Source organism: Leptodactylus fuscus, chromosome 4, assembly GCF_031893055.1.
Source record: "Leptodactylus fuscus isolate aLepFus1 chromosome 4, aLepFus1.hap2, whole genome shotgun sequence".
Taxonomy (NCBI): domain Eukaryota; kingdom Metazoa; phylum Chordata; class Amphibia; order Anura; family Leptodactylidae; genus Leptodactylus; species Leptodactylus fuscus.
In genome coordinates, this window is record NC_134268.1 from 201,989,989 (window position 1) to 202,017,714 (window position 27,726).

At 43.7% G+C, this 27,726-nt stretch overlaps 1 protein-coding gene across 1 annotated transcript in view; it reads left to right on the top strand.

The window, feature by feature from the left end:
* Positions 1-27,726, top strand: part of ODAD2 (outer dynein arm docking complex subunit 2) — a 123,445-nt gene that overhangs the window by 27,734 nt on the left and 67,985 nt on the right. The window contains exons 10-12 of the mRNA XM_075271699.1: positions 3,775-3,922; positions 22,555-22,701; positions 24,092-24,301. Of these exons, the coding sequence (XP_075127800.1) occupies positions 3,775-3,922; positions 22,555-22,701; positions 24,092-24,301 (505 nt within the window). The remainder of the gene's footprint in view (positions 1-3,774; positions 3,923-22,554; positions 22,702-24,091; positions 24,302-27,726) is intronic.

Sequence of the window (27,726 nt, forward strand, 5' to 3'; positions counted from 1 at the left end):
TAGGCCTCGGGCAGAGCCGACTGCGCATGCCCGGGCCACAAGAAAATGGCCGCTTACACCAGCTTACTGTGTCAGCGGCCATTTTCTTGTTGCCCGGGCATGTGCAGTCGGCTCTGCCCAAGGCTTGATGTACCAAACTAGTAGCATCATAAATATCTTTAGTACTGTAAGTTTAGGTTATTAATCCGTGACGGGATTTGCGGCTGTAATACAGTCTATGTACTATGGACACGTTACGACTGTCCGAATAAGCCCTTAGGCTGGACTCACCTCTAGCTTCACCCCACAATTACATCTCATGGGGGACACGGGCAGGCTCACAGATCTGACTGTTTACCCATAAAAACACTCAGATTCACAATAAAGGTGAATCCGCCATCTGGATGTCATATTTCATAGGCGTTGGACACCGAGATTGGCTTCGCTTGTCCTGATGAACTGTAATACGTCTCGCACTCAGGACTAGACAAAAAAAAAATTGTACGATCATTGCTGAAAGATTATCTTTGATTGATGTGAAGCAGAAGCAGATGTTAATAAATTGGACAGATAATGAGTGGCAGTCGGTGATTTGTTTAATTTCTACAAGCGTACTCTCATTCCCTCTAATGTAAATCTGGAATTTTTAAGATGGAAAAGATAGAAAAGGAGAAAAGCGGAGATTATTTTTTCTTTATTTTTGAACAAAGATTCACTCTTGTTGAGAGGTAATACAAAACAGATGTCCCATCCGGGAAGATACACCTCCCACACTAGGTATTCACGTAATTATTTTTCTATCTAATTTCACCTTTAAAAGCTTCGAGATGCTCCGAGATTTCTCTCAGATGTTGAAATCCAACCATGGAAATAATTGTTCATGGAATCTCAATCATCACAAAAGATGATTTTTTTGAAAAATTTTTTTATTAGCGACCTTATTTACTAAAAAATAAAAAGAAAAGAACATTAAAAATTGTTACTGTGTTTCATAATTTTTACTACCATTGGTTACAGGCATTATTATACTATACTAGGGAATTATTAGTAAATCTTACGAGCAATATTGAATTAATCAGATCCTAATTTTCTTAATATGTTGAATTAAATAATATTTAGACACCCATAAAGTTTGTCTAAATTCATCTATTTATTTCCTGGGAAATTAAAGGGGTTTTCTGGGACTTTAGTACTGGTAGTTTATCCTTAGAATAGGTCATTAGTATCGTCAGGGCTCCTACTCTATAATCATGTAATGTATGAAAAATATTGTTATCCTTAAAAACTGAATGCTAGATATAGTTGCTTATGCTTGAAACTGGTATAATGTTATATGATAAGATGGCGCCTGTATCCAAGATGGGTGCTTGGCTTGCTGCCAGAAGACAGCTCCCCAAGGTTACCACGCAGGACCGGGAGTAGCTGGTTATATATGGCACTGCTTAAACTTTTTCTGTTTGATTGAGATGTATCATACCGATCAGGAATGAATATGAAACTTACGTTATTGTGATATCACTTCCTTTCTCTGCTACTATTTAACCCCACATTGTTTTAATAAAAGTGCGTCAGTATTTCCTCCTTGGTTGAGAGAGGAACTAATACCAACATTGTGTCTGGTGTCACTTCCTTACTGCTGGCACTCAGCCTAATTGATTAGGACGATGACAGTTACCCGGGATTATTGGTCAATTAGTCATAAACACGGCTTTGACCTTATCAGCTCCACTGACCAGCTGATGGGAGAGAGCTGCAGTACTATTCACAGTCATTACAAAGAGCGCTGGCTAGGCTGGTGTATAGTACATAAGTCTTGACGCCACTTGTGCCAGCAGAAGATGCCCTTAATTCATGACAAACCAAACTTTGTCATGAGATAGGCGCATATGTGAAGATCTGTGTTCATGTGCCTGATCCAAAGAGCTTTGACCCCTTCAATCAATTGATCAAGGAGGTCCTGATATTAATAACTTTTCCTAAAGGCAGGTCCCAGTATTAAAGTCCCAGAAAACCCCTTTAAGCTAAGGCTACAAATAGGAAAATGCTGCGGAACAAAATGCAGGGAAAAAATAATGTGTTTCTCATTGCTTTACTGCTGTATTTTTCATGTGTGTACGTGGAGAAAAACACCATTTCCCGCCATTATATGGCTTTTATTTTGCATTATTATCAGTTTTATCCTTTGCAGTCTCTACCTGTAATTGGCATTTCTTCCTGAGTTCGTAGGTAGAGACTAGCTACCGAGTCTCTGTCAAATATTTGGCTGGATCTGGGTGATAACAGAGAGCAGTAGAACTCTCACTGAGAGACAGGGTCCAGACACCAAAATGCCATCCCCAGAACCAGCTACACAGCCAGATGGACCTTGCTGAGTTTGGGGTCTAAGTTACTCAACCCAGAAACCAGACGCGAAATAAACACTCCACTATCAGAAATCAAACCAGAACCCAAAATAGCCTTACAAGGCAGATCAGGATCAGGAAGAAAAATCATAAGATTGTATGTCCAGGCCAGTAGTCAGTTCAGGAGGAAAAGTCTAAGCCAGAGTCAGGAGAGAAGCGGTTTTCTGGTAGCAAGCCAAGGGTCAGTTGCTAGAGATCACATCAGAATCAGAATGAGGTATGAAAGTCAGACAAGGTAGAACCAATTGCAGGCACCTGGCTGAGGAGGAAGAGGGTATAAATATGCATCTTCAGCTGTTAATTGGATAAGCCTACCATAATGCTAACACTGCAGAAGCCTCTTAGGTTGGCACGGTCACCTTAAAGCAATAGTAGCTGAACTGAGATATCTGACACATACACTTCACACAGTAAGTAGAGGAGAATCTGCTGCATAACTTTCTCTGTCTTACTCATAAACATCCGCAGGATTATGCAGGACATAGATAGAGAAGTACTGACAAGTTTTGTAATAAGTAAAGTATACTGGCTGTGATAGAAAGTTTCTATTTAGCTCCAGCATTGAACTAAGCATCTGTCTCTGCTTTCTGCTTTCTTCTCCCCTTCTCTTTCTATTTACACATGTGTAATCTGATACACTGTGACCTGCAGTCCATCTCAAGCCATATATAGCAGACCTTTCAGAGTAATTCAGAGAGAAAGGGGTAATTGTGGGGTACCACAGAAATGGTCAGTCCTTAAGTGACATAGCAAGCGAACTTAATTACCCAAAATTGACAGTGGCCTATGTGATTACGAAGTGGAAGGTGAACGGTGATTGTCAGAATGTGCCCCGAGTCATCAGACCCCTGAAACTGGGAGATAGAGAGCGACGAGTACTGGCCAGAGAAACCGCACCCAACCGATGGCTCACATACACCAGGAGTGTCACCAGGCATCCGGGAGTATTGTGTCTTATGGGGTTAGTTTCTGAGAACAGAACATATTTTTGATTTTTGCGTTCCGGTGTCTTGTATCTGTATTGTCAGTTTAGAATAATAAAACACAATGCCTATGGCACTCACTAAAGGTTAACCGTCCTGAAGTTCACGTGAAGAACTTGTATAAGATAAGTTTCTGACAGCTCCATCTGTCTTGGTTTAAGAAAACATGGGGCCGCTCTCATTTTTGAGGAGTATACTTATTATCTTGACACCAGACTAATAGCCTGAATTTTCCCCCCCTAAATCCTTATGTCTAGTCAAGTGCACTGATACGACATTACATGAGTTGTCTTTAATTCCCTGTCAAACATGTGTAAGTCTGCAGGTAGAGGGTCGCAGCAAGATTTAGGAAACTATTTTACCAGAATGTTCTTCTTAATACTGATATTTTTTTCCTCTTTGACTGATAGTAAAACTCCTGGAGGAAAATCTGAAGAATTTAGTGAAAGCTCTACAGAGAGTGAAGAAGACGAGGAGCAGCCTGAGCGCCGTCAGGAGGGTAACACTGATCTACCCTCCGAGTATTGGCAGATCCAGAAATTGGTCAAATTTTTAAAGGTAAAGAAAGTCAAAGAAATACAGTCTAATCAGAATTTATATTAATCAAGGAAATGTTATAATTTATTCGTTGCCAAGAGTGAACCCAAAATTTTTTGGGAAAATTCAAATTGAACTTGTCTCCTTATGAACTGGTTTGCTCATCTATACTGGTAAAGAACCTTAAGGTATTAGGGGGAAATCACACGGGGTAACGCGGCGCTGATTCCGGCCCGATAACTCGCGTAAGAATCAGCGCTGCAAAACAGAATCCTATTTACTTCAATGGGTTCCATTTAATGCACGTAACACATGGAAATCAATGGGAGGCTTTTTAACCCATTGATTTCAATGTGTTACGCGCATTAAATGGAACCCATTGAAGTCAATGGGATTCTGTTTTGCAGCACTGATTCTTTCGCGAGTTATCATGCCAGAATCAGCGCCGCGTTACCCCGTATGAATGCCCCCTTGAGGTTCCTGCTTATTTTCTGGTTGATAACGCTTTTCATATCTGTGAAAAAAACAGATAAAATTTTTTGCTCATTTTCAATATTCTCTAATAGTCTCTAGGTCTGTGAAAATTGGATGATACACAGATGTTATCCGTTTTTTTTCACAAACCAGTAGACACCCATGCGTCAGCATCAGTGAACAAAAATCTGAATTAATACATTGACATGAATGGGTGTGAATGGCATCCACGAAAAATGCAGATGACATACATAGGAGAACCTGTTCAAGTACTCAGATTCCTGGACAACCCCTTCAAATTGTAGATTCCTGGATAACCCCTTCAAATAAACATGTTCGATATTTACATGGTGTCATATAGCTTTAGTGATATAGGACATGACTGGACTTTTTTATATTTCTCCTTCGCTCCGTAGAAACCTTTATTATCCTTGAAATTTACACGAAGGAGTTTATTATTCCAATTATTATTATTTTTAGAAAAAAAAAAGTTGCAAAAACCTTTCTCAGAAGCGTGCGAGAGATTTCTGAGCTCCCTTCACTTTGGTTTGGAGACGCAGTTTAAGACTCTGCTAAATGAGACAAGACAAACATTGACGTTAAAAAGGGGAAAAAAATCCATCTAAATAGTCCTGTGGACACTTGTGAGACGGGTCGGGAGTTTCTGGAAGCGATTATTGCAGAACGCTGTTTGCCATTTGTAATTATGTTCGATATGGAGGGAAATATCAGAAACACTTCAGCAATATTGTTTTTGGTCGCGGTGCAGGAGGCGGCTCTCATACTGCACATGGAGTTATAGGAAATTAATGATTTGAATCTGGGAAGTTAAGATGAAACTCTGGGAAAATAAGAAGAACATTTCCACAGACGTCTTACTGGACAGAGATGGAGATTACCTGGAACGGGCAGGACTGTCATTAAAAAACATGAGCGGAGGAGACTCTAGTTCATTCATTTTTTTTTTTAATAAATAGAGCAACAATTATTGCACTGTGCAAAAGTTTTAGCCAGGTGTTGGAATAAATGCTGCAAATGCTTCTTCATTCACTTCACATTTTGTTAATGGATAAAATAAACTGTTAACCCTTCTACTTCTGAAAGCGTTCTTAATGTACAGCATTTTTTCCGCACCTGACTGAAACTTTTGCACAGTACTGTATACTGTACTATTGTCCGCTGTCACAATATGTGACTTGAGAGGTTCCTCTGTTTTTACATGGTCCGCTATGGAAGAAGAAACGTAGAACGGATGCCAAAAAGTAATTATTCACTATACTGAAACAGATTATAGGGTTTTAACACTATTGTGAGCCAATAGTTACTATAATATTGGAGAGTGTTCTATACAAAAATTTTATGGTATTGAGTTAGTGGGGAATAGAAGAAGAGAGTTTGTCATTTAACGTGATATCATGATAACTGGTTATTCTAAGGGCTTGTTCATATCTGCGTCCGGTCTCCATTCTGCAGGTTTCCGTTTCCTGCACAAAACAGAGCAGGAGACGGAAACCTGCAGGACTCTTTCATACCCATTCATTTGAATGGGTTTGAAAGATGCGTGGTCTGCATGCAGAAGACAGAAAGCTGAGAACGGAGTCCCGAACGCAGGTGTGAACCTAGCGTAACCTGTTTGCTATCATAGGGCGGGTTCACACCTGCGCCCGGTCTCCGCTTTCGGGTTTCTGTCTTCTGTCAAGAGAAACTGGACAGAAGACGGAAACTTGTCGGTCACTTTTCAAACCCATTTACTTGAATGGGTTTGGAAAGTGACCGCCCATGAACGTCTTGCGCCCCCATCACCACCACCTAGAAAAACCTGACCTGTACAAATTCTAATGCCCCCACACGGTGCCTCCCTAGTGGTCCCATAATGCCCCTCATAATATTCTCTTCCAGGTCACGCCTGCATTTTCACATCCCTTTCACAGATTCACCCCCTGGTTGCCCCCACATTGTCATGTACCCTCTCAAGATGCGACGAGACCATTTTTTTAACTGGACACAAAGTCGGACATGCAAGACTTTTTGTCCGGTTAAAAAAAAAAAAACGGTTTTGCCGCAGAGAGGCACAAGACACTCACGGGCGGTCACTTTGCAAACACATTCAAGTGAATGAGTTCGAAAACTGACTGCCGGGTTTCCGTCTCCTGTCCAGTTTCTTTCGGCAGAAGACGGAAACACGAAAGTGGAGACCCGGCGCAGGTGTGAACCCGCCCTTTGTAAGTGTTACTCTAGGTTCACTCTAGTTCTAGGTTTTTTGTCTTTGGAGTCCATTGCAGCAGGAGATCTACAACAGGGGTTACACGCTGAGCCTGGCAGACCCAGAATTTCTGTTTCATTAGTGATCCAAGTGTTTGGAAGGAGTGTTTACAGATTATGGTTAAGGCCAGGGCTCCAAAAAAAAAAAAAAAAACCACCGCAAAAAAAGCTGTGTTTTTGAAAAATGTAACATGTCAATTTTAGCTTCACATGGCCTGATCGTCGCTCAGTACCATTCAAGTAAATGGGCTGAGCTGAGCCAAGCACATCGGCTGCACAAACATACAGCACTGTGCTTAATAAGTACTTACACTGCGGCCTCTTCACACATCCGATCAGTTGCAGGCTCGGATGTCGGAGTTCTGACAAATTATAATCAATAAAATCTTGGACAATTCCCGTAAAATAAACAAAAAGGGGTCAATAAAATATGAAACCCTCCTGATATTTGGTAATTCACTGATCTGTATGAGCAGGGCCATTATAACACATTGGTGGGTTCTGAGCAAGTGTTTGATAAGTGTGCGCCCCCATCACCCCCACCTAGAAATACGTGACCTGTACAAATTCTAATGCCGACACATGGTGCCTCCCTAGTAGCCCCATAATGCCCCTCATAATACTCTCTTCCAGGTCGCGCCCACATTTTCACATCCCCCTCACAGATTCACCCCCTTGGTTGCCCCACATTGTCATGTACCCTCTCAAGATACCCTCACCCTCTTATGCCCGCTCATGGTTGCGCCCACAGTGTCATGTCCCCCCAAGTTGCTCCTACACATGCTGGATGCCAATGAGTTGGTGCTGCTGTCCAAAGAGGGCCCCTGCGACCTTAGGGCCCGGTGCAAGTGCACCATTGGCGCTATGGTTAAAGCGGCCCTGTGTATGAGATAATGACCATCTTATTAACCCCTTATGATTCACCCTCTTCATTCTTTAGCTCCTAGCCCTTGCTTCTCATCCTGGACAGAACGTGATTTAGCACATGTCAGTAAAACCGTCTATGATCAGTAAATTCTCAGTCCATAAATAACTTCCAGCCAGGTGCACAGACACATGAATCTCGCATACACTTACAGATAGTCGTGCGCTGGAGCCAGGAACAAAGGAGCAAATTCATCCGTGTTTCCTAACCTCCAGTATTTTCTTTTTACCGTCCTAACATTGACAGATTAATTGAAAATCAGGCTGTCCGCTGGTGTCATGTTGTGATAAGCTGCTTTAAATAACATCGCTTCCAAAATTTCCAGAGTGAAAACATAACTTAAGCATTTGGCCCTCTTAGAAAAAATGGAAGCCAGTATACCTAACAAGTGTCATATGGAGCTGGAAAGAGATAGCGCCATACCACAGGCAATCAGGCGGGCCGTATTGATGAACTGTTAGATCACATCGCACATGCTTTTAATTATTTGCTGAAGAATAAGTAGCGCACACTTGCCCAAGCTAACAAAAAGTTTTGGCTTGCTCCATGCTGGAAAAAAAAAAAAAAAAAACTGTTCATGATATATGAAGTTAAAAGTTAAGTCTGCAAAGAGTTACCTTAGAGTAGCAATGTGGTTAGCTGCGCTCACTAGCCAAGGCTTGGAGGTTGCAAACCGTTTGCTCGCAGCGGAGGCGAGATCAGGAGAATGAGATATAGTATTGAAATTATCAGGGTACATGGAGAGTTGGGAGCGGATTCCGACCCTGAATATGCCACCCGTAGAGATCGTAACAGGGCGCTGAATAAGACCAGCATTCTGATCAATGTTGTCCTGGTATCTGCTCCTTCCAAGGCTCGGGGGTCCCTGCGGATTAGGCCCATTCATCCAGGCCTAGTTAGCCAAGAAAAGCCCCAATGACAATGCCCTGCATCAGGATTCCATCATGGCCGAATATGGTGGTGGGAAATGAAGAGGAATTTCTCTTCAGTTTCTGCCATTTGAACCTAGTGTTATGTAATTGGAAATGTCACTTTCCATGGTTCCTCGAAGAGTGGTTGAAGCTTTAATATAGGGCAACGCTAAACAAAAGTGCAAATCCCTTACATAGGCACCGAGTTTAAGGGTAAGTTCACACAGAGTTTTTGGGTCAGGATTTTGAGGCCGTATCCGCCTCAAAATCCTGACCAAAAAGATGGCTCCCATTGAAATCAATGGGAGCCGGTTAGTTCTTTTTTCTGGGAGCCAGTTTGTACCGGCTCCCGAAAGAAGAAGCGAGGTGCTCATTCTTTCCGCCTGAAGACACACCCTCCTCCCGATTAAGCCCATTCGGAGCGGATTGCGCGACTGGACCGGTGCACTGTACCGGAATCCAGTTGCAGCTACCTGTATTTTGCACCGGAACCTGAGGCGTTGTCCTCCTCAGGTTCCGGTCCAAAAAACCCCATGTGAACATACCCTAAGGGAACATCTCACGCTTGTCTGACCCATGAGCAGCATGTTATAGAGCAGGAGAAGCTGAGAAGATTGATATATGGCTTTGTGGGGAAAAAAAATCACAATATCGTTTTTAGGAGTCCAATTCACTAATAACCCCGCCCACTGGACTCCTGAGCTCTGAATGGGCAGGAACTTAAATTAATATTTCCCACAAAATTATATCTCAATCTGCTCAGCTGCTCCTGCTATATAACATACTGCCTACGAATATGACCGCGTGTTCAATTTGGCATTGAAGGGGTTGACCAGAAATTTTAGCAACCTGTGTGGAAGTCGGGGGAAGTGGAAAATTAAAATAAAAAAGTATACTCACATGTCCCCATCAAACAAAGGGCTCCAGATGCGGTTATATGGAATTTTAATAAATCACAGATAAGACATGACACCAGCCAGACTTGTTTATCTGTTTCAGGTTTATGACAAACCCTTAGTCATAGCGCCTCCTCCTGGCACATCACTGTCTGTTCAGGCTCGTGGCGGGGTTTAGTTGCTACAAGTCCTGCACAGAAACGTGACCGGCGCTGACTAATCAGTGGCCTTAGTGGTTGCTGGAGAAGGACAAGTGACATCAGTCACAAACATCACAGGTTCCGTAAGGTGATCGCTGGGGCCATTGGTCTCAGAATTATTTAGGGCACAGGACTTCTAGCAATGAGGCCCTGTTTTTTTTACACCCTGGCTTCCACATGGCTGTTTCAATTAAAGGGGTTCTCCCATGTTAGCTTTTCAGCCAGGCTGTGTGCATTGTCTGCTTCTCCCTCCTTGTATTTCCCTCCCCCCTCCTCCCTCCCTGAACGGGACAAACAACACTTCTGCAGGTCGGATAATCTGCAGATTCTTGTACAGAACGGACTTCGTGTTATCTGTGGGTTTACTTAGAGAAATAACAGACTTGGCTTTATCAGCAAATTGCAATAACCTGAATAGATTGTCCTGCTGCACTGAGTAAGTGAGGTCACTTGTCCTATCTCCCAGGTCCGTGGTTATAGCAACGCAGTGTAAGCAAGGAATAAGGTCACATAGCAGGCAAACAAAGCAGAATTTCTAAAGCAATATATTTAGAAAAAGGCTTCAGTTTACATAAGCTACCAGTATAGATAGGATCCTTCAGATGAGACAACCCTTTTAAGTGGCAGAAAATCAACAGGAGTTTGAGGCAGGCTTCTCCCTTAAATTCTTCTCCACTTTCTGGCCCTCCAGCTCCCCACCGTTACTTGTGAATGGGGCTGATCTGCTCATGCCACTTGTTCTGCGGCTCTATCCAGGGCAAGATTGAGCTAGGGATGGCCGTTGCCCTTTGAAGTTGGAGTCCTGGAAGTGATGATACGGCCCCCACAGATATAGCCCTGATCTCATCATCATCCAGTCTGTCTGGGATGACATGAAGAGACAGATGGATTGGCCTTCATCTACAGAAGACCTGTCCTTAGTTCTCCAAGATGGCCGCGGGAACAACCCCCCTGCCAAAAACTGACTCAAACTTCCGAGAAGAACTGATGGAAGGCAAAGAGCAAAGGTCACACCAAATAATGATGGGATTTTCTTAATTGACAGATGACAAAAACGAACTATTAACCCTTTTATTTCTGACGGCATTCTTACTTTGAAGCATTTTTCTACACCTGCCTAAAACCTTTGCACAGCACCGTATATATAATATATATTAAACCTACACAGCACAATTCCTGTCTTTTAAGAACCCAGCAGAGCAGACTTTATTCATTGTGGTATTTCACAGGATACATATGCCATGGCCGTTGTCCATGTTCTTTACCAAGATACCACGACCCGCAAAATTTCTACTGAATATAAACCTGATAGATTCCGTGATCGAGTTCCAAAGATCGCGTTTCAAAGTGTTTAATAACATCAACATGCTGGTTTTGTGTGAAGAGAACTGACAGTGGAGGGTTTCCATGTTGAGTAATATGTGCGCCCCGCCACTGGAAACCTCTTGTATTCGAGCCGTCGCTGTAGACCTCATGTTCTAGGACACATGAAACCATTTTATTGTGGTTTGCCTGAAAATCGAAATATTAGGCTGTGTAAGCAATTTGCAACAAAGGAAAAAATGTATTTAGGATTTTTATATTTTTAATTCCTATCCTAAAACGTGGTACAAATAAGGAGCGCTTTGTTCGGGAACTGCTGGGAATTTTTATTTTTTTTTTAATCCAACGGGACAGGCATTAACGTCTAATAGATAGAAACGGAACGAAACATCCAACCGCAACTCGGAACAGCTTCCCCTCCACTGGAGAAGGCTTATTGGACGGCGTGCAATGTAAATACAGGGATGGCCACCTGGTTTAGATCTATTGTGGTGCGCGTATGCAAATGGACATTCAAAAAATTACAATTTCCCATGATGCACTTCCAGATTTTTTTGGTTTTTTTGGCACTCATAGGAAATCCGAACCGTGTGTTCTCTCTCTTAGGTTTGTCAACGCGTTGTACGGTGTCCATCTCGCTGTAATAACTGTAATAACTAAATGACTGTAGGTTTCTACCGTGGAGCTAAGAACGCTATTAGAAAACAAAATCGCTTGCGAAAACCGTGGACACCTGCCCAAACAATATTTTGGTTCTAATGCCTTAATGAAGAGTTAATGACAGCATTTTGGCCTGGAGGTTAGCTGCTGTTTGCAAGGGCTTCATTCACTTTTGGATAAGAAATGATCCCAGCGTTACAGTACATAAGAGGAAACTATGCGGAGTGGGATTTCCAAAGGTTTCTTGGGCCTTTTTGTTTTGTAGTATCGTGCCAGTAGCTCTTAGCTTTTTCCAGTTGGCGCGCTGGTTAAAAGTTCGTTCTGATGTCACCGGTTTTATAATAAATGAGGGATATTATACAAAGTGGCTACTTGTTGGCCTGTTACCCATCATTCACATTTGCATTCGGTATTCCGTTTGGGGAGTCCGCATGCGGACTTTCCCCCGAACGGAATACCGAACGCAACTGCAAGTGGTGTGCCAGTGAAAGCACACGGATCCCATAGACTATAATAGGGTCAGTGTGCTTTCCGTGCACTGCCCGCATGAATCATGCAGATAGGAAAGTAGATTGTGAAATACTTTCCTGTCCACAAGATCCCTGCGGAGATCTGGTGGCAAGCACACGGACTCCATTATAGTCTATGGGGTCCATGTGCTCGGCGCCGCACCTCCCATGAGGCGACCTGAAGCGACCGCTTCAGGCGGTGCTATGCCAGGGCCCCAAGGAGGGCAGCATTTTTGCTTACTTAAGCCAGTCCAGGACAAGCTGTCCTGGACTGGCTTAGCATCACCGTCACCGAGCGGGGAATTGGGGAGGCCACTTTAGCAGCGCTGCTCCAGCGGCCTCCCCTCACGCTCAGGTAGAGAGCAGGTCCTCTCCCTGCTTGCTCTCTGCCTGCGAACGCCGCTATGCCCCGCCCCCTTCACTTCGCCCCGCCCCCTCCGTTCCGCTTTCTGTCGTCCGCCTCGGGCGGCGAAAAGGGCAGGTTCACCCCTGCATGTGCTTTCACTGCACACCGCTTGCAGTTGCGTTCGGTAGTCCGTTTGGGGGGTCCTCATGCGGACTCCCCCGGACTGAATACCAAAGATGTGAACAAGGCCTTAGGGTTGCATAAAAGCAGCCATGATGTTTTGATATTTAAAGGGATTGTCCAACCTTTTGATATTATTGAACTTTCATTAGGATAACATTGGTGGGGGTCAGAATGCTTCAAAGTGTAGTTCTGGTGGCGATGTGAAGGTATTGGGTGTCAGACCTCCACCCAACTGATATCTCCTTAGGATAGGTTATTAATATCAAAACGATGAACTAACACCACTTCTGACATGTCTGTTTTTAGTAAATTCCTGTATTTTCCATGAATAAATTTTCCTATAACTCTGTTAGTAAGGAATTGTATTCCTCATTATACAGTATAACAATTGTCCATGAGTTCTGACAAATCTCCCATTGTTGTTGTAGTCTCATTCCTAGAAATGTATTGATAAATTGACAAGTGGGTTTTTGGGGCCGTTCACACGGCAGAAAATGAAGAAGACTTCTGATTTCCACTCGCCGGTTACCAGCAATGAGATGTTGATATAGTCATGGCTTGCTGCGATCTCCACTACCCATTGTAAACAATGGGGGGCAGAATCTGCATTGTTTCGTGGGCGGAATCCACGCCAAAGCAGTGTCAAATTCCTATCTGCGAATGGCCCCTTACCATTATAGGGGGTGTGGCCCTACAGTCTGACTCTAGCAGCATTGATTGGATTGTGTATGGACACCCCCCCAAGTGGTAACACCCAGCTGTTAATTTATTTACTCGAACAGACATGTCAGACAAGAAGACAGGTACTCCTTAATGTTTAAAGGGGTTGTCCCATGAAGTAACCTCAGCTGGAGCTTTGTCCAACTCCACATTCAGTCTTAGAGCATCCAGGCTGAGTGTGGGTGGGACTTGGCATTGGTCGGCGCACCTATTCACCTCTATGGGAGATAGCCAAGTGCCATGCTTCGGCTGTCTTCCATGCTCTCATTGAAATGTATGGGAGCACCGACCACCACCAGTTCGGCCCACATTCAGAGCTGTGGGATAAAGGACTTGCTTAGTTTATTTCGTGAGACTTTGGTAATGTTTGTTCACTTTTTTTACTACTTGCCAAGCACAGCGCTGTACAGTGTGTAGTGGCTGTGCTCGGTATTGCAGACCAATGGGCATGATATCGCATGATAAAAATGGCATGACTTATGCTAGAAATCTATGCCAGTCCCTGACTGGCATAGAGTTAAGTTCTGGAGCATCGGATGGCACCTGAATAATCAAAAGGTTGGAGCTCTTAATTCAGGCACATCTCGTACCATTAGAGGAATTAAGACTAGGCTAAGAAATTCATTGTGTGTCTTGAGCATAAGAGGTACAGTACATGTGTATATGACAGTTCAGTGTATGAAACCCCAATCTTAATAACTGTACCCCGCCATCTCCCCATTAAGCTGCACAGAAACTTAAAGGGGTTGTCCCATCACAAGGATCCTATCTATACTGCTAGTTTATGTGGATTTAAGACTTTTCCTAAATGCATTGCTTCATCAAAACTGCTTTGTTTGGCCGCTATCTTAATTTATTCACTTCATTGTTTACACTCCGTTTCTATGGATTTTGGGATTATTTGTTCATTTGTCAAGTGATGTAGCTACCTGCTCTCGGGGGGGAGGGGCTGGGAGCAGCTCTGAGCTGTTTGTGTCTGATGAGTAGCGGAGCTTCTCAGATAGGGGAGGTGAGAGCTCTGGGATTTCTGAGCTCTTATCAGTCGGTTTAATTGAATTTGGCTGATAAGGGCTGAGCTAGGGAGTCTGTTACCTCTGTATGTAATGCAAACTGACTCAAATCCAGCTCTGCTACATCAGCTTCACACTGTGGTAATTCATTTACAACCAATCCCGTGCAAGTGAAACCCCGCCCACCAATGTGCTGAGAAAAGCAGGAAGTGAAGAGAGCACAACAGCCTGCTGGTCAGTGTACAAGCGTCATGGGAATACCCCTTTAAGATAAAGTCGACTTTATAGTGAGGCCATTGGCTAAAGCTCGGGATCTGTATTATTCCACTTTGGGTGGTGCTCAATAATAGTATTCATTTCCATTCTATGCAGTGGAAAATCTTGTTCATGTGGCTCCATTGTGTAAACTGGTGAGATGTCGGGGAGAGCCACCCTGGAAACAATGGCGCTAACCTGAAGATCTTTTACAATTCCAGTAATCTACTTTAGTCCCAATCCATTATATCTGTAAAGTGGAAGTTAGGCAGAGTTTACGAGGGTGGGCTCTCGTAGTCAGGATGGCTATCACCAAATTATTCCTCCCCCACCAGAGTTACGTGACCCGCTGACTTTCCACTTTCTGAAACTCAGAATTACTTAAATACTTTAAATGTTCCAGTCATTTGTTGTCCAGACAAAGAACGATCAACTTTCCCTTTCCAATTATCTCGTGTAGATCTATTAGTCGGCGTATCTCCAGATACTTTCCTGGCTGCTTATTCCTCTTTTCCTATGTTACACTCTGTGACCTGCACTTTATCTGTCGCTCAGCTTCTTACTGTACTACGGAGACTTCCAATAGAATCTTATCCCATCTATCTTACTTTTATACTACAAATCTAATAAACTAACATTATTCAATTACCGGTACTTTTTCCTGCTGTTCCAACCCTGTGCCCCAAGTTTTCCAGGACTTCGGAATTCATGAATTATCCCTAGGATAGGTTATCAATGAAAGGTCCATGAGGGGTCCGATACCTGGTCTCCCAGATCAGCCAACTGAAGTGACCTGAGCACCGCTGTTACCATTACGTTTCGCATATTGGTCACATGGCCCGAACGTGTCTCAGTCCCATTCAAGTGAATAGGCTGAGCTGCTATACCAAACACAGCCGCTGTACAGCTGAATGGTGATGTATTTGGTAGGCCTCACCTCTTCAAACAGTTGAATTTGAACTGGTGTCGGACCCCCTGCCAACCTCTAATTGTTCACCTGTCCAAAGAATAGGTCATGAATTAAAATGTCCCAGGAATCCCCTCTAGGCTGAGGCCCCACGATGCTGAAATGCAACTTTTTTTGTTGCAGATTTTGCTGCGTTTTTTTGAGCCAAAGCCAAGAATGACTGCAAAGGGAATGGTAAATACTGTATATAGGAAGTTCTTATACTTCTACCTTCTACTCAACACACTTCTGGCTTTGCTCAAAAAACGCAGCAAAATCTGCAAAAAAAAAAGGCTGCGTTTCTGCAACGTGGGGCCTCAGCCTTAAAGGGATTCTATCATTGCAATGACATTTTTTTGTCCCTAACACACAGGAATAGCCTTAAGAAAGGCAATTCTTCTCCTACCTTTAGATGTCTTCTCCGCGCCGCCATTCGGTAGAAATCCCATTTTTTTCGGTATGCAAATGAGTTCTCTCGCAGCACTGGAGGCAGTCCTCAGCACTCAAACAGCACTGGGGCCATCCCCAATGCTGCGAGAGAACTCTCCAGCGACGCCTCCATCTTCTTCAGGAATGCCCTCTCCCTGTGTCTTCTTCCGTCCTGGGTTTTAATCTTCTAGGCCTTGGGCAGAGCAGACTGCGCATGCCCACAGGCCACAAGAAAATGGCCGCTTACACAGCCTACTGTGTAAGCGGCCATTCTTCTTGTGGCCGCGAGCATGTGCAGTCTGCTCTGCCCGAGTTTTAGAGGCATCCCTTTAAATACACGTATGGGGGCAGATTTATGAAGACTGGAGTAATGATAATAAATCTGCACGCCCTTTGCCGCACCCCATTTTCAGAAAAATGTTGAAGTACAGAGATGAAAAAAATGCAATTTTTTTGCGCAACAAACTGAATTTACTGAAAAAAGTGTGATTTTTTTTTGATTTTTTTTTTACGCCTTGTGTGCCAGAAAAAATAGTGTACAAGGCATAATAAATCTGCTCCATGGTCTTTGCAATCGGAAAATAGGAGTTTTGCCGCACCAACTTCACATAAGGGTTTTGTCTCGGGTTTCTCGTGGTCATTTCACCCCTGTGATTGAAATATCTGAAGTTCTGCACATAATCTGCAACGTGTGCATGTAGCCTTACTAATCCTGTCTAATATTCATACAGCATACGCTTAGAGAAAGAAGCCAGAAGATGTGCCAAGGCTGTAGAACATAGAAAGCTTTGTGGGACGGTTAGATAGTCGAGCACATGCAGTGCTAATCTCTCTCCTGTAGTCTCATAGACGTCCCAGTGGAGTGACAGCTTTATTCAAATGGATGGGGGCCTCAGGATACCCAAGGATCTGAGACTCTGACAGATCTTGCCCCTTATCCTGTGACTAGGGATAAAGGAAGTCTGTCACCAGAACACAGTATATCAACCTAGCCATGCAGATAGATAGGTTTTCTTCGGTATGCAAATGAGTTCTCTCGCAGCACTGGGGGCGGTCCCCAGTGCTCAAACAGTACTAGGGGCGTTCAAGACTACTGCGAGTGAACTCTCCAGTGCCACCTCCATCTTCTTCTGGAAAGGCCTCTCCCTGTGTCTTTTCTCGTCCTGGCTTTTAATCATCTAGGCCTCGGGCAGAGCCGACTGTGCATGCCCGGGCAACAAGAAAATGACCGCTTACACGGTAAGCTGGTGTAAGCGGCCATTTTCTTGTGGCCTCTTACACAGTAAACTGGTGTAAGCGGCCATTTTCTTGTGGCCTCTTACACAGTAAACTGGTGTAAGCGGCCATTTTCTTGTGGCCTCTTATACAGTAAGCTAGTGTGAGCGGCCATTTTCTTGTGGCCTCTTACACGGTAAGCTGGTGTAAGCGGCCATTTTCTTGTGGCCTCCTACACAGTAAGCTGGTGTAAGAGGCCATTTTCTTGTGTCCCGGGCATGTGCAGTTGGCTCTGTTCAAGGCCTAGAGGATTGAAACCCAGGACGGAAGAAGACACAGGGAGAGGGCGTTCCAGAAGAAGATGGAGGCGTCGCTGGAGAGTTCTCTCGCAGCATTGGGGACGCCCCTAGTGCTGCGAGAGAACTCATTTGCATACTGAAGAAAACCTGGATTTCTACTGAACGGCGGCGCGGAGAAGACATGAAGAATAGCCTTTGTTAAAGGCTATTCCTACGTGTTAGGGAAAAAAAAAGGGCATCCAATGATAGGATCCCTTTAAGACAGATAATGGTGTCTGAGGCTTGGCGGTAATAAATCTACACTTCACTTCTCCACCCGAGGAGAACGTTGTTTTTGTAAATTTCCATGGCCGCGTCCACCTACCCGTTTGGTTAGCCGTTGACGTGTCCTTGTTTAATTCTGGATCTGTCATCGTTCTCAGCTGGATACATGTGGCCTTCCATAAAATGTGATGTTTTTACTTTACCTCAGTAACTTGAACTTCTGCATATATCCCCAACAAACGTGAAATAAACCTCCTGTACACATGTAATTGAATTTGCTGAATGAGCTCATGACACGCTGCGGGCACAGCATGTTCTGTTTAGGTAGGCTCGCGCAGTTTAGACTTCCCCACAAATGTTTTCATGACTTAAATTGTTTGTTATTCGGAGACGGGCCTATTTCAGACCTAAATGCCATCCCAAACACAGCGCCCGTGAAACAACAGTCTTCCTCTTTCTCTTACCTCATAAATCTTTTCTGGCCACATGACCCCCGCGCACAGATCTAGTACTCGGCCGGCTTCCAAGCCTCAGCAAGTAGGCTGCTCTCTAAGGTCCAATAACATAAACTGACTGTGTATGAATGTAACACTATAAATTTTTTAATATAATAACACTCGAGCGTGTAATCTCCTTCGCTTTAGGCCTCATTAGTTACATTGATGCTACATGTAATTAAAACAAATCTTTCTCCGAGGCGCACGGCGAGCGTTACGGAGGCCGAAAAATAACACAAAATCACCGTCGTGCTGGAAATGATGATGTTTCGGCGAATAACTGGAGAAATCGCTCGCACGTTGCTACTACCTGCCTATTAACAAGTCTGATTTATGTCTCATAATCACTGTCATAAAAGGTATTTTAGATTTTTGTGCCGTGATATAAATTTTATATATACATTAGGGTATACATTGGGAGTATATATATATACACTGTAGTAAAAAATTTTTTTAAAAAGTACAAATCACTCTGTATATAGTGTGGTGCAAATGTCATAGGCAGGTGTGGGGAAAATTCTGCAAAGTAAGGCTCCGTTCCCACGGAATAACGCGCCGCTCATTCTGACACGTAAACACGTGTCAGAGTGAGCGCTGTAAAACAGAATCCCATTGACTTCAATGGGTGCCGGCTTACACACGCTACGCATTGAAATCAATGGGAGGCTTTTTAACCCATTGATTTCAATGAGTAGCTGGCACCCATTGAAGTCAATGTTTTCTGTTTTACAGCGCTCACTCTGACACGTGTTTACGTGTCAGAATGAGCGGCGCGTTTTTCCGTGGAAACGGAGCCTAAGAATGCTTTCAGAAATAGAAGGGTTAATATTTTGGGGCTTTAGACCTGCACTACCTCTGCACTCTGCTTTCCTTCCATGTCCACAACAATAAGGGGGTCTAGTTATTTGCAAGACAAATTGTAGTGTTCACGGGTAATATTTTGGGATAAACAATACAATACAAAAACGTTTGGTGGGGGGGGGGGGAAATGCTGCAGAGTAAGAATGCTTTCAGCAATTAAAGGGTTAATAGTTTATTTTTGTCGATGAACTAAAGGAAGCGAACGAAGAAAAGAGAAATAAATATCCCATTAATATTTGGTATGACCTTTGCCCTTTGGAGAAGGAGTCCTGGAAGTGATGATACGGCCCCCACAGATATAGGCCTGATCTCACCATCATCCAGTCTGTCTGGGATGACATGAAGAAATAGACAGATTGGAGCAAGCCTATATTCACAGAAGATCTGGGCTTAGTTCTCCAAGATGGCGGGAACAACCTCCCTGCCCAGTTCTGCAAAAAAGTGTCTGCAAGTACCGAGAAGAACTGATGAACAGGCTGCTATGAAAGACCCTCAACTTATTCTTGTTACTACTATCCGCTATTCTGAGCTTGTTTAACAATGCCAGGCTTGTAGATAAGAGGCTACCAGTGCACAGAGTGAAGCAATAACTCAATTAACTAGCTGGCAGCAACCTCCTACTCCATCCCTCTCTTTTCCATAGAGGACTCTGTGTGAGGTTGGATATGCAGACGTCTTATAAATCTTATGTAAGCAAGCAGTGAGACTGAATATAAGTAGCAGTGGAGCAGTTTAATAATCGCTGAAGGAAACAGATCTGCTTAATAAGATATATTACAAAGTGTCTTATATTCATCTGTACTATTCATTTATGAGTTGTGTATAACTGAAGGTACACCTTAAAGGCTATGTACACCTTTGCAATGAACCTTCTTATTTAATTGTATGGATGAGATATAAAGCATTTTTAGTAAAAATTTTACTTCATTTGGCTTCCAAAACTGTAAAATGCTGGTTGCGATGTGTGCGGGGGCAGCGATTCCATACATGTGCTGTCTGATCTGCTTTTTTCACGGCCCTTTTTTCACAGCGGAGAAGACATCTAAAGGTAGGAGATGAATAGCCTTTCTTAAGGCTATTCTTATGTGTTAGGGTAAAAAAATTCTATTTTAATGGTAGAATCCCTTAAGCATTCAGAATAATTGCTCCAAATATTCAGGAAAAAAAATCTGTGACAATTCTTGGATGAAATTTTTCCCTACCCGATAGGAACTGAACTGAAATAGTCTGGGCTCTGAGCTTTCTATAAGTATTTATGTACTGTAAACCTACTGGGAGAAGAAGCCATCTGAAATATTCCATATTTAGTCTCAATCGTAATTGCTTTTCATTAAGCCAAATGAGTTTAGCAGTTGAACTCCCAATGTTAGAATTGTCGGGGTCAATAAGAACAGGAATAATACAGAAAAACGCGGCTTCCAGAGCATTTACATTCAGCCTAGTGCAAATAACCTGTCTGGTTGGGTTGGGGTCCAAAGCCTCTATGACAGGGAAGGGTGAAGGAACAGAGTAACTTACTGGAACTGCTTGAGATGTTCTGAGGTCGTGTAGAGTTTACACCGAAAGAACCGTGCAGGAGCAACAGAGGGTTTTCTCCTACTCCAGAAGGATTCTGTCTCGGGATGGATCTACCATAGAGATTGGTTGATGCCTGTATTATTAATATAGTGACTGTGTCTGAATTCTGGCCTGTAGAGGCATTATAGGCACATTGAGACCACTTTTTTAAGACAAGTTCAACAAGAAGACATGAATTGTGATCCAACAATGTGCTTCCCAATCAGCGCTGCACCTCCCATGAGGCGACCTGAAGCGAGTGCTATGTCAGGACCCCAGGGAGGGCGGCATTTTTGATTATCTAAGCCAGTCCAGGACAAGCTGTCCTGGACTGGCTTAGCACCGAGCGGTGGTTTGGGGAGGCCACTGAAGCAGCGCTGCTCCAGCAGCCTCCCCTCACGCTCAGGCAGAGAGCAGGTTTTCTCCTATAAGCCCCGCCCCCTTCGCTTCACCCCGCCCCCTTTGCTCCGCCACGCCCCTACGCTCTGCCCCCTCCTCCCTGGGGGGGGGGGGCGACTTTCTGTAGTTCGCCTCGGGCGGCAAAAGGGGTAGGTTCACCCCTGTTCCCAATTGAACAAAAATCTTGGCTCTAGGTTAGCTGTGACTAGACTGTGTAGAGATATACCAGATGTATCATCCAATATCAGTCACTGTGATAAATCTGGCACAATTTAAAGTGAAGTCCCTACGTTGCGGAAAAAATGCTTGTTTGCTACAGATTTTGCTGTGACGTTTTGAGCCAAACTCAGGAGGGGGATTTTAAGGAAACTCTAAGCTTCGCTCCGCTCATTCTGAATGTAAAAGTTGTTCAGAATGAGCAGCGTAAAAACCAGATCCCATTGATTTCTATGGTTGCCGGCATACGCGCGCTACCCATTGAAGTCAATGGGATGCTTTTTTCTTTACCTTTTGCTTTCAATGTGATACGCGCGTATGTTGGCACCCATTCAAGTCAATGGTATCTGTTTTTTATGCGCTCATTTTGAACGAGTTTTAGGTTCAGAATGAGCGGAGCGTAACTCCGTGTGAAGGCTCCCTTATGCTTTACCCTTCTGCTCAATCCACTCTTGGCTTTGGCTCAAAAAAACTCAGCAAAATCTACAAAAAAAAGCAGCTTTTCTGCAATGTGGTTTTAGCCTAAGGCTTTTTTTTTGGAGGCTGATTTTGAGGCGGATTCAGCCTCAAAAATCAGCGCCGAAAAACTGTGTGTGAACTGAACTATAGACATGCTTGCCTGTTTGAGTGTACAGGAGAGGAGTAAAGGACCAGAGGTCCGTTATGGAAGAACCGCGCTCTCTGGTGTACAGAAGATGATGGTAAACCAAGATCGGTTTATTAAATTATATACAGTACAGCATACAGTGCGACGCGTTTCAGGCCTGACACTGGCCCTTTCTCAAGTGCAAAAAAGAAGCAGGTCCCGTCGGTACATACAGAGATAACTGTCAATCACTAGTAGATCCGCCCATTGGACTCCTAGGCATATATTACTTCGGGGCAACACGGTGGCTCAGTGGTTAGCACTGCAGCCTTGCAGTGCTGGAGTCCTGGGTTCGAATCTTGCCAGGAACAACATCTGCAAGGAGTTTGTATGTTATCCCCTTGTTTGTGTGGATTTCCTCCCATTCTACAAAGACATACTGATAGGAAAAAAAAAAGTACATTGTGATCCCTATATGGGGCTCACAATCTACATAAAGAAAACCTCAAAAGACATATATTACTCTGCTCCGCTCCTCCTGCTCTATAACATGCCGACTGCATTTTCTATGTGAAAGATTCCCCCTTTAAATGAATGTTTAGTTTTAAATATTCTTTTTACGTTTGTATATTTGTCCTAGACCATCTTTAAGTCCATTACTTGCAACCTATTATTGTCAGAGTCGTTGTTATTTCTGCCTTGTGTTTTAGGGAGGTAACCAGACGGCTACTGTTATCGCTCTCTGCTCGATGAGAGATTTCAATCTGGCACAAGAAACCTGTCAGCTGGCTATAAGAGACGTCGGAGGGCTCGAACTCCTTATTAATCTGCTGGACACAGAGGAAATCAAGTGTAAGGTATGGAATATGAATAAATGTGGAGAAGTATTATAAAATCTATAATAAAACTAATACAAGGATATAAAACGTAACCACACAAAATATACGAGTGTCCTCGATTTACCTCTACAGCTATTTTAAGATTGGTTGAGGCGATTATTAGATGATTTACACTCCATGACTTATATACATAATATACGTATAGTCCGGGGTCCCACGTTGCCAAAAAACAGCGGCCGCCGCAGCAAAAATAGAAAAAAAAACGCTGCATTTTACAGTCCCTGCAAAGTGGATGGGATTCTGGCTAATCCCATCCAACATTACAGAAAAACGTGTAGCAGAAGAGATGCAAATTGAAAAACGCTCACGTTTTTGTAAATCGCAGTTTATCAATTAGACCTACGGAAACACAGTGTCTTCCATATAGGTATAAAAGGTATAACGCTGCAGACATAAACACAATATGCACCGTTTTTTTTTTATTTTTTACAGTGATTCACTCCATGGGGCCTTAGCCATATACTTATTAAATAGAGATGAGTGAATTTTTCAAAAATTCCATTTGGCAGCTTTGCTGAATTTTGCGATATGATTCGATCTGGATTAATTTGCGGCGAATCGCATAAAAAAACAGCTATTTCCTGGCTGCAGAGAGCCTGTATAGTGGTGTAGAACATTGTGACTTGCAGTGGTTTTTAGTGATGTCCCACTAGGGACCTGAACCAGTGATGCACTGATCACTGGTTCAGCACTATAGACTGCAATATGCGTGTATCGCAGTCTATAGAGGTAGTCAGCCTATGCAGACACATAAAATGACTTCTTCACTTCTGGGCAGGATCATCCAAATACTGGAGGCTACTAGCATCCCCGGGGTCACTGGCTAAACGATGCATATTGGCACCCCCTGATCTCACCGTGGGGAGGACTGAGGAAATGTAGCATAGACGAACCCCTTGGATGCCTCAGTCATGTTTTACCGTAGCATCCAAGGGGTTAAAACCCGCAATGGGAGCTTTTCTCCAACCGGATGTAATGGAGCAGGGTGTTAGCTGTCAGTTACAGCTAACACCCGATGCCGTGGGTGGTCGCGAAGAAGTTAAAGGGCTGTGACATCACAGGGGCGGCTGGCTGCTGATTGGCTGCACCCATGGCATTGTGGGTAATCCCGCGTTGCAGAGTTCCTTGCCCCATGTCCTAACCTGCAGCAGCCAACTCCAACCCAACTCCATTTTGGCGAGTCCCTGCTCAGTCAGGGCTGTGCACACTTAGTAAATCTCCTCCAATATATATTTTGTGTGTTAGACCCCACGGATCTTCAATTGATGACCTATCCTAAGGCTAGAAAGCCCCTTCAATGCGGAATTTTGTTCTTTTTTCAGTAAAATAATCTTTTCTTCTTTTCCAGATTGGTGCTTTGAAGATTTTAAAGGAAATTAGTCACAATTCACAAATCAGAACCTCCATTGCTGACCTCGGGGGACTTCAGACTATGGTCAAAATACTTGAGTGTCCGGATAAGGATCTGAAATGCCTGGCAGCAGAAACAATTGCAAACGTTGCGAAGTTTCGACGAGCCAGACGAACAGTGAGACAATATGGCGGCATTAAAAGACTGGTAATTACTTTGTCATTAGAGTGGTCTGTAAATTACTTCTCACTACCTCCTACACTTTGTGATGTAGTATGTGACGTTATCAGATCTTTTGCTACATCTCTAAATATGCATTAGGGAAAAATCAGCCTATAGTTATTATGGTAACCTTTCATCACTGCTGAATTAGGTTCTGGCACTGGAGCAGAAGCGCTTACCTAAATGTGGGCGACACATGCAGAGCTCCATGGGAGTATATGGAAGAAGAGGAAGAGCAACACAACCCTTAGTTTGTTAGAAGTTGGTAGAGATTTGAACATATGGGCAACATTGATGTTCTTAACTCAAGTGTTTCTTTTCTCATGCCCATGAATGGTGCACACAGTGATGTCACAATACAGGGATAATACACACAGTGATGTCAGAGTACAGGGATAATACACACAGTGATGTCACAGTACAGGGATAATACACACAGTGATGTCACAGTACAGGGATAATACACACAGTGATGTCACAATACAGGGATAATACACACAGTGATGTCAGAGTACAGGGATAATACACACAGTGATGTCACAATACAGGGATAATGCCCACAGTGATGTCACATTACAGGGATAATGCACACAGTGATGTCAGAGTACAGGGATAATACACACAGTGATGTCACAATACAGGGATAATGCCCACAGTGATGTCACAGTACAGGGATAATACACACAGTGATGTCACAGTACAGAGATAATACATACAGTGATGTCACAGTACAGGGATAATACACACAGTGATGTCACAGTACAGGGATAATACACACAGTGATGTCACAGTACAGGATAATACACAGTGATGTCACAGTACAGAGATAATACACACAGTGATGTCACAGTACAGAGATAATACACACAGTGATGTCAGAGTACAGGGATAATACACACAGTGATGTCACAATACAGGGATAATGCCCACAGTGATGTCACAGTACAGGGATAATACAGTGATGTCACAGTACAGAGATAATACGCACAGTGATGTCACAGTATAGGGATAATACATACAGTGATGTCACAGTACAGGGATAATACACACAGTGATGTCACAGTACAGGGATAATACACACAGTGATGTCACAGTACAGGATAATACACAGTGATGTCACAGTACAGAGATAATACACACAGTGATGTCACAGTACAGGGATAATATACACAGTGATGTCACAGTACAGGGATAATACACACAGTGATGTCACAGTACAGGGATAATACACACAGTGATGTCACAATACAGGGATAATGCACACAGTGATATCACAGTACAGGGATAATACACACAGTGATGTCACAGTACAGAGATAATACACACAGTGATGTCACAGTACAGAGATAATACAGACAGTGATGTCACAGTACAGGGATAATACACACAGTGATGTCACAGTACAGGGATAATACACACAGTGATGTCACAGTACAGAGATAATACACACAGTGATGTCACAGTACAGGGATAATACACACAGTGATGTCACAATACAGAGATAATACACACAGTGATGTCACAGTACAGAGATAATACAGACTATTTCACCGCTCTCATCTCTTCTCTCTCCAGCAACCCTAAAAGGCTTTTTGAAACCTTTCACTCCTTACTCACACCCAAGGAACAGACGCCATTCACACACCTTAGTGCTGATGACCTGGCCATGTATTTCCATGATAAAATTGATAAGATCCGTCAGGAAATTACTTCCCAAGCCCCAGGTGGCATTGACTCCCACACCTACGATAGTACTGATCCCCTCACCAGCCGCATTTCAGACTGTCCATTCTCATCTTTTGAACCTGTTACAGAAGAGGAAGTCTCCCAGCTACTTTCTTCATCTCGCCCCACAACCTGCAGTAGTGACCCTTTCCCCTCACACCTTCTCCAATCTCTGTCCCCTGCTGTCACTACTTACCTTACTAAAATATTTAACCTCTCTCTCTCTTCTGGAATCTTCCCATCCTCCTTCAAGCATGCTGTTATAACCCCGCTACTGAAAAAACCCTCCCTGGACCCATCCTGTGCTGCTAACTATCGACCCGTCTCTAACCTCCCCTTCATCTCTAAACTTTTGGAACGCCTGGTTTATTCTCGGTTAATTCGTTATCTCTCTGCTAACTCTCTGCTTGACCCCTTACAATCTGGTTTCCGCGCTCTGCACTCTACTGAAACAGCTCTCACAAAAGTCTCTAATGATCTACTAAAGGCTAAATCCAATGGTGACTTCTCTCTTCTTATTCTTCTGGACCTCTCTGCAGCTTTTGACACTGTTGACCATCAACTTCTCCTCACTATGCTCCGCTCAGTTGGCCTCAATGACACTGCGCTCTCCTGGTTCTCCTCTTATCTCTCAGACCGCACTTTCAGTGTATCATTCGCGGGCTCTGTTTCCTCCCCTCTTTCCCTTGCTGTTGGGGTTCCTCAGGGCTCGGTCCTCGGCCCCCTGCTCTTTTCTCTCTACACAGCCCCCATTGGACAAACAATCGCCAGATTTGGCTTCAGGTACCATCTTTATGCTGATGACACCCAATTATACACATCTTCCCGTGACATCACCCCTGCACTCATACAGAACACCAGTGACTGTCTCTCTGCTGTCTCTAATATCATGTCCTCGCTCTATCTGAAACTAAATCTCTCTAAGACTGAACTACTACTGTTTCCACCATCTAACAGATCTGTCCCTGATATATCCATTGCAGTCTCAGGCCTTACTATAACTCCTAGGCAGCATGCCCGCTGCCTCGGGGTCATATTTGACGCAGACCTTTCCTTCACCCCTCATATTGAATCACTCGCACGTTCATGTCACCTCCACCTCAAAAACATCTCCAGAATACGCCCTTTCCTTACCAGAGATACACTAAAGACACCTACTGTCTCTCTGATTCATTCTCGCCTTGACTACTGTAACTCCTTACTAATCGGTCTTCCCCTCACTAAACTCTCCCCTCTACAATCTATTCTGAATGCAGCGGCCAGGCTCATCTATCAGACTAGACGCTACAGTGATGCCTCTGGTCTGTGCCAGTCACTACACTGGCTGCCTATTCATTATAGAATAAAATATAAAGTTATTACTCTCATCCACAAGGCTCTCCATAATGCCGCACCTCCCTACATTCCCTCATCTCTGTCTACCGCCCAACCCGTGTTCTCCGCTCACTCAATGATCTAACACTTACATCCTGTATTATCAGAACCTCCCACGCTCGTATACAAGACTTCTCCCGAGCTGCACCACTTCTCTGGAATGCTCTACCCCGGACAATCAGATTAACTCCCAACTTCTACAGTTTCAAACGCAAACTAAAGACGCATCTTTTCAGACAAGCCTATCACAATTCCTAATGCACAAAATTGTCTGAACACTGTATAAGCAATGCCGCCCCTGCTACCTCTTG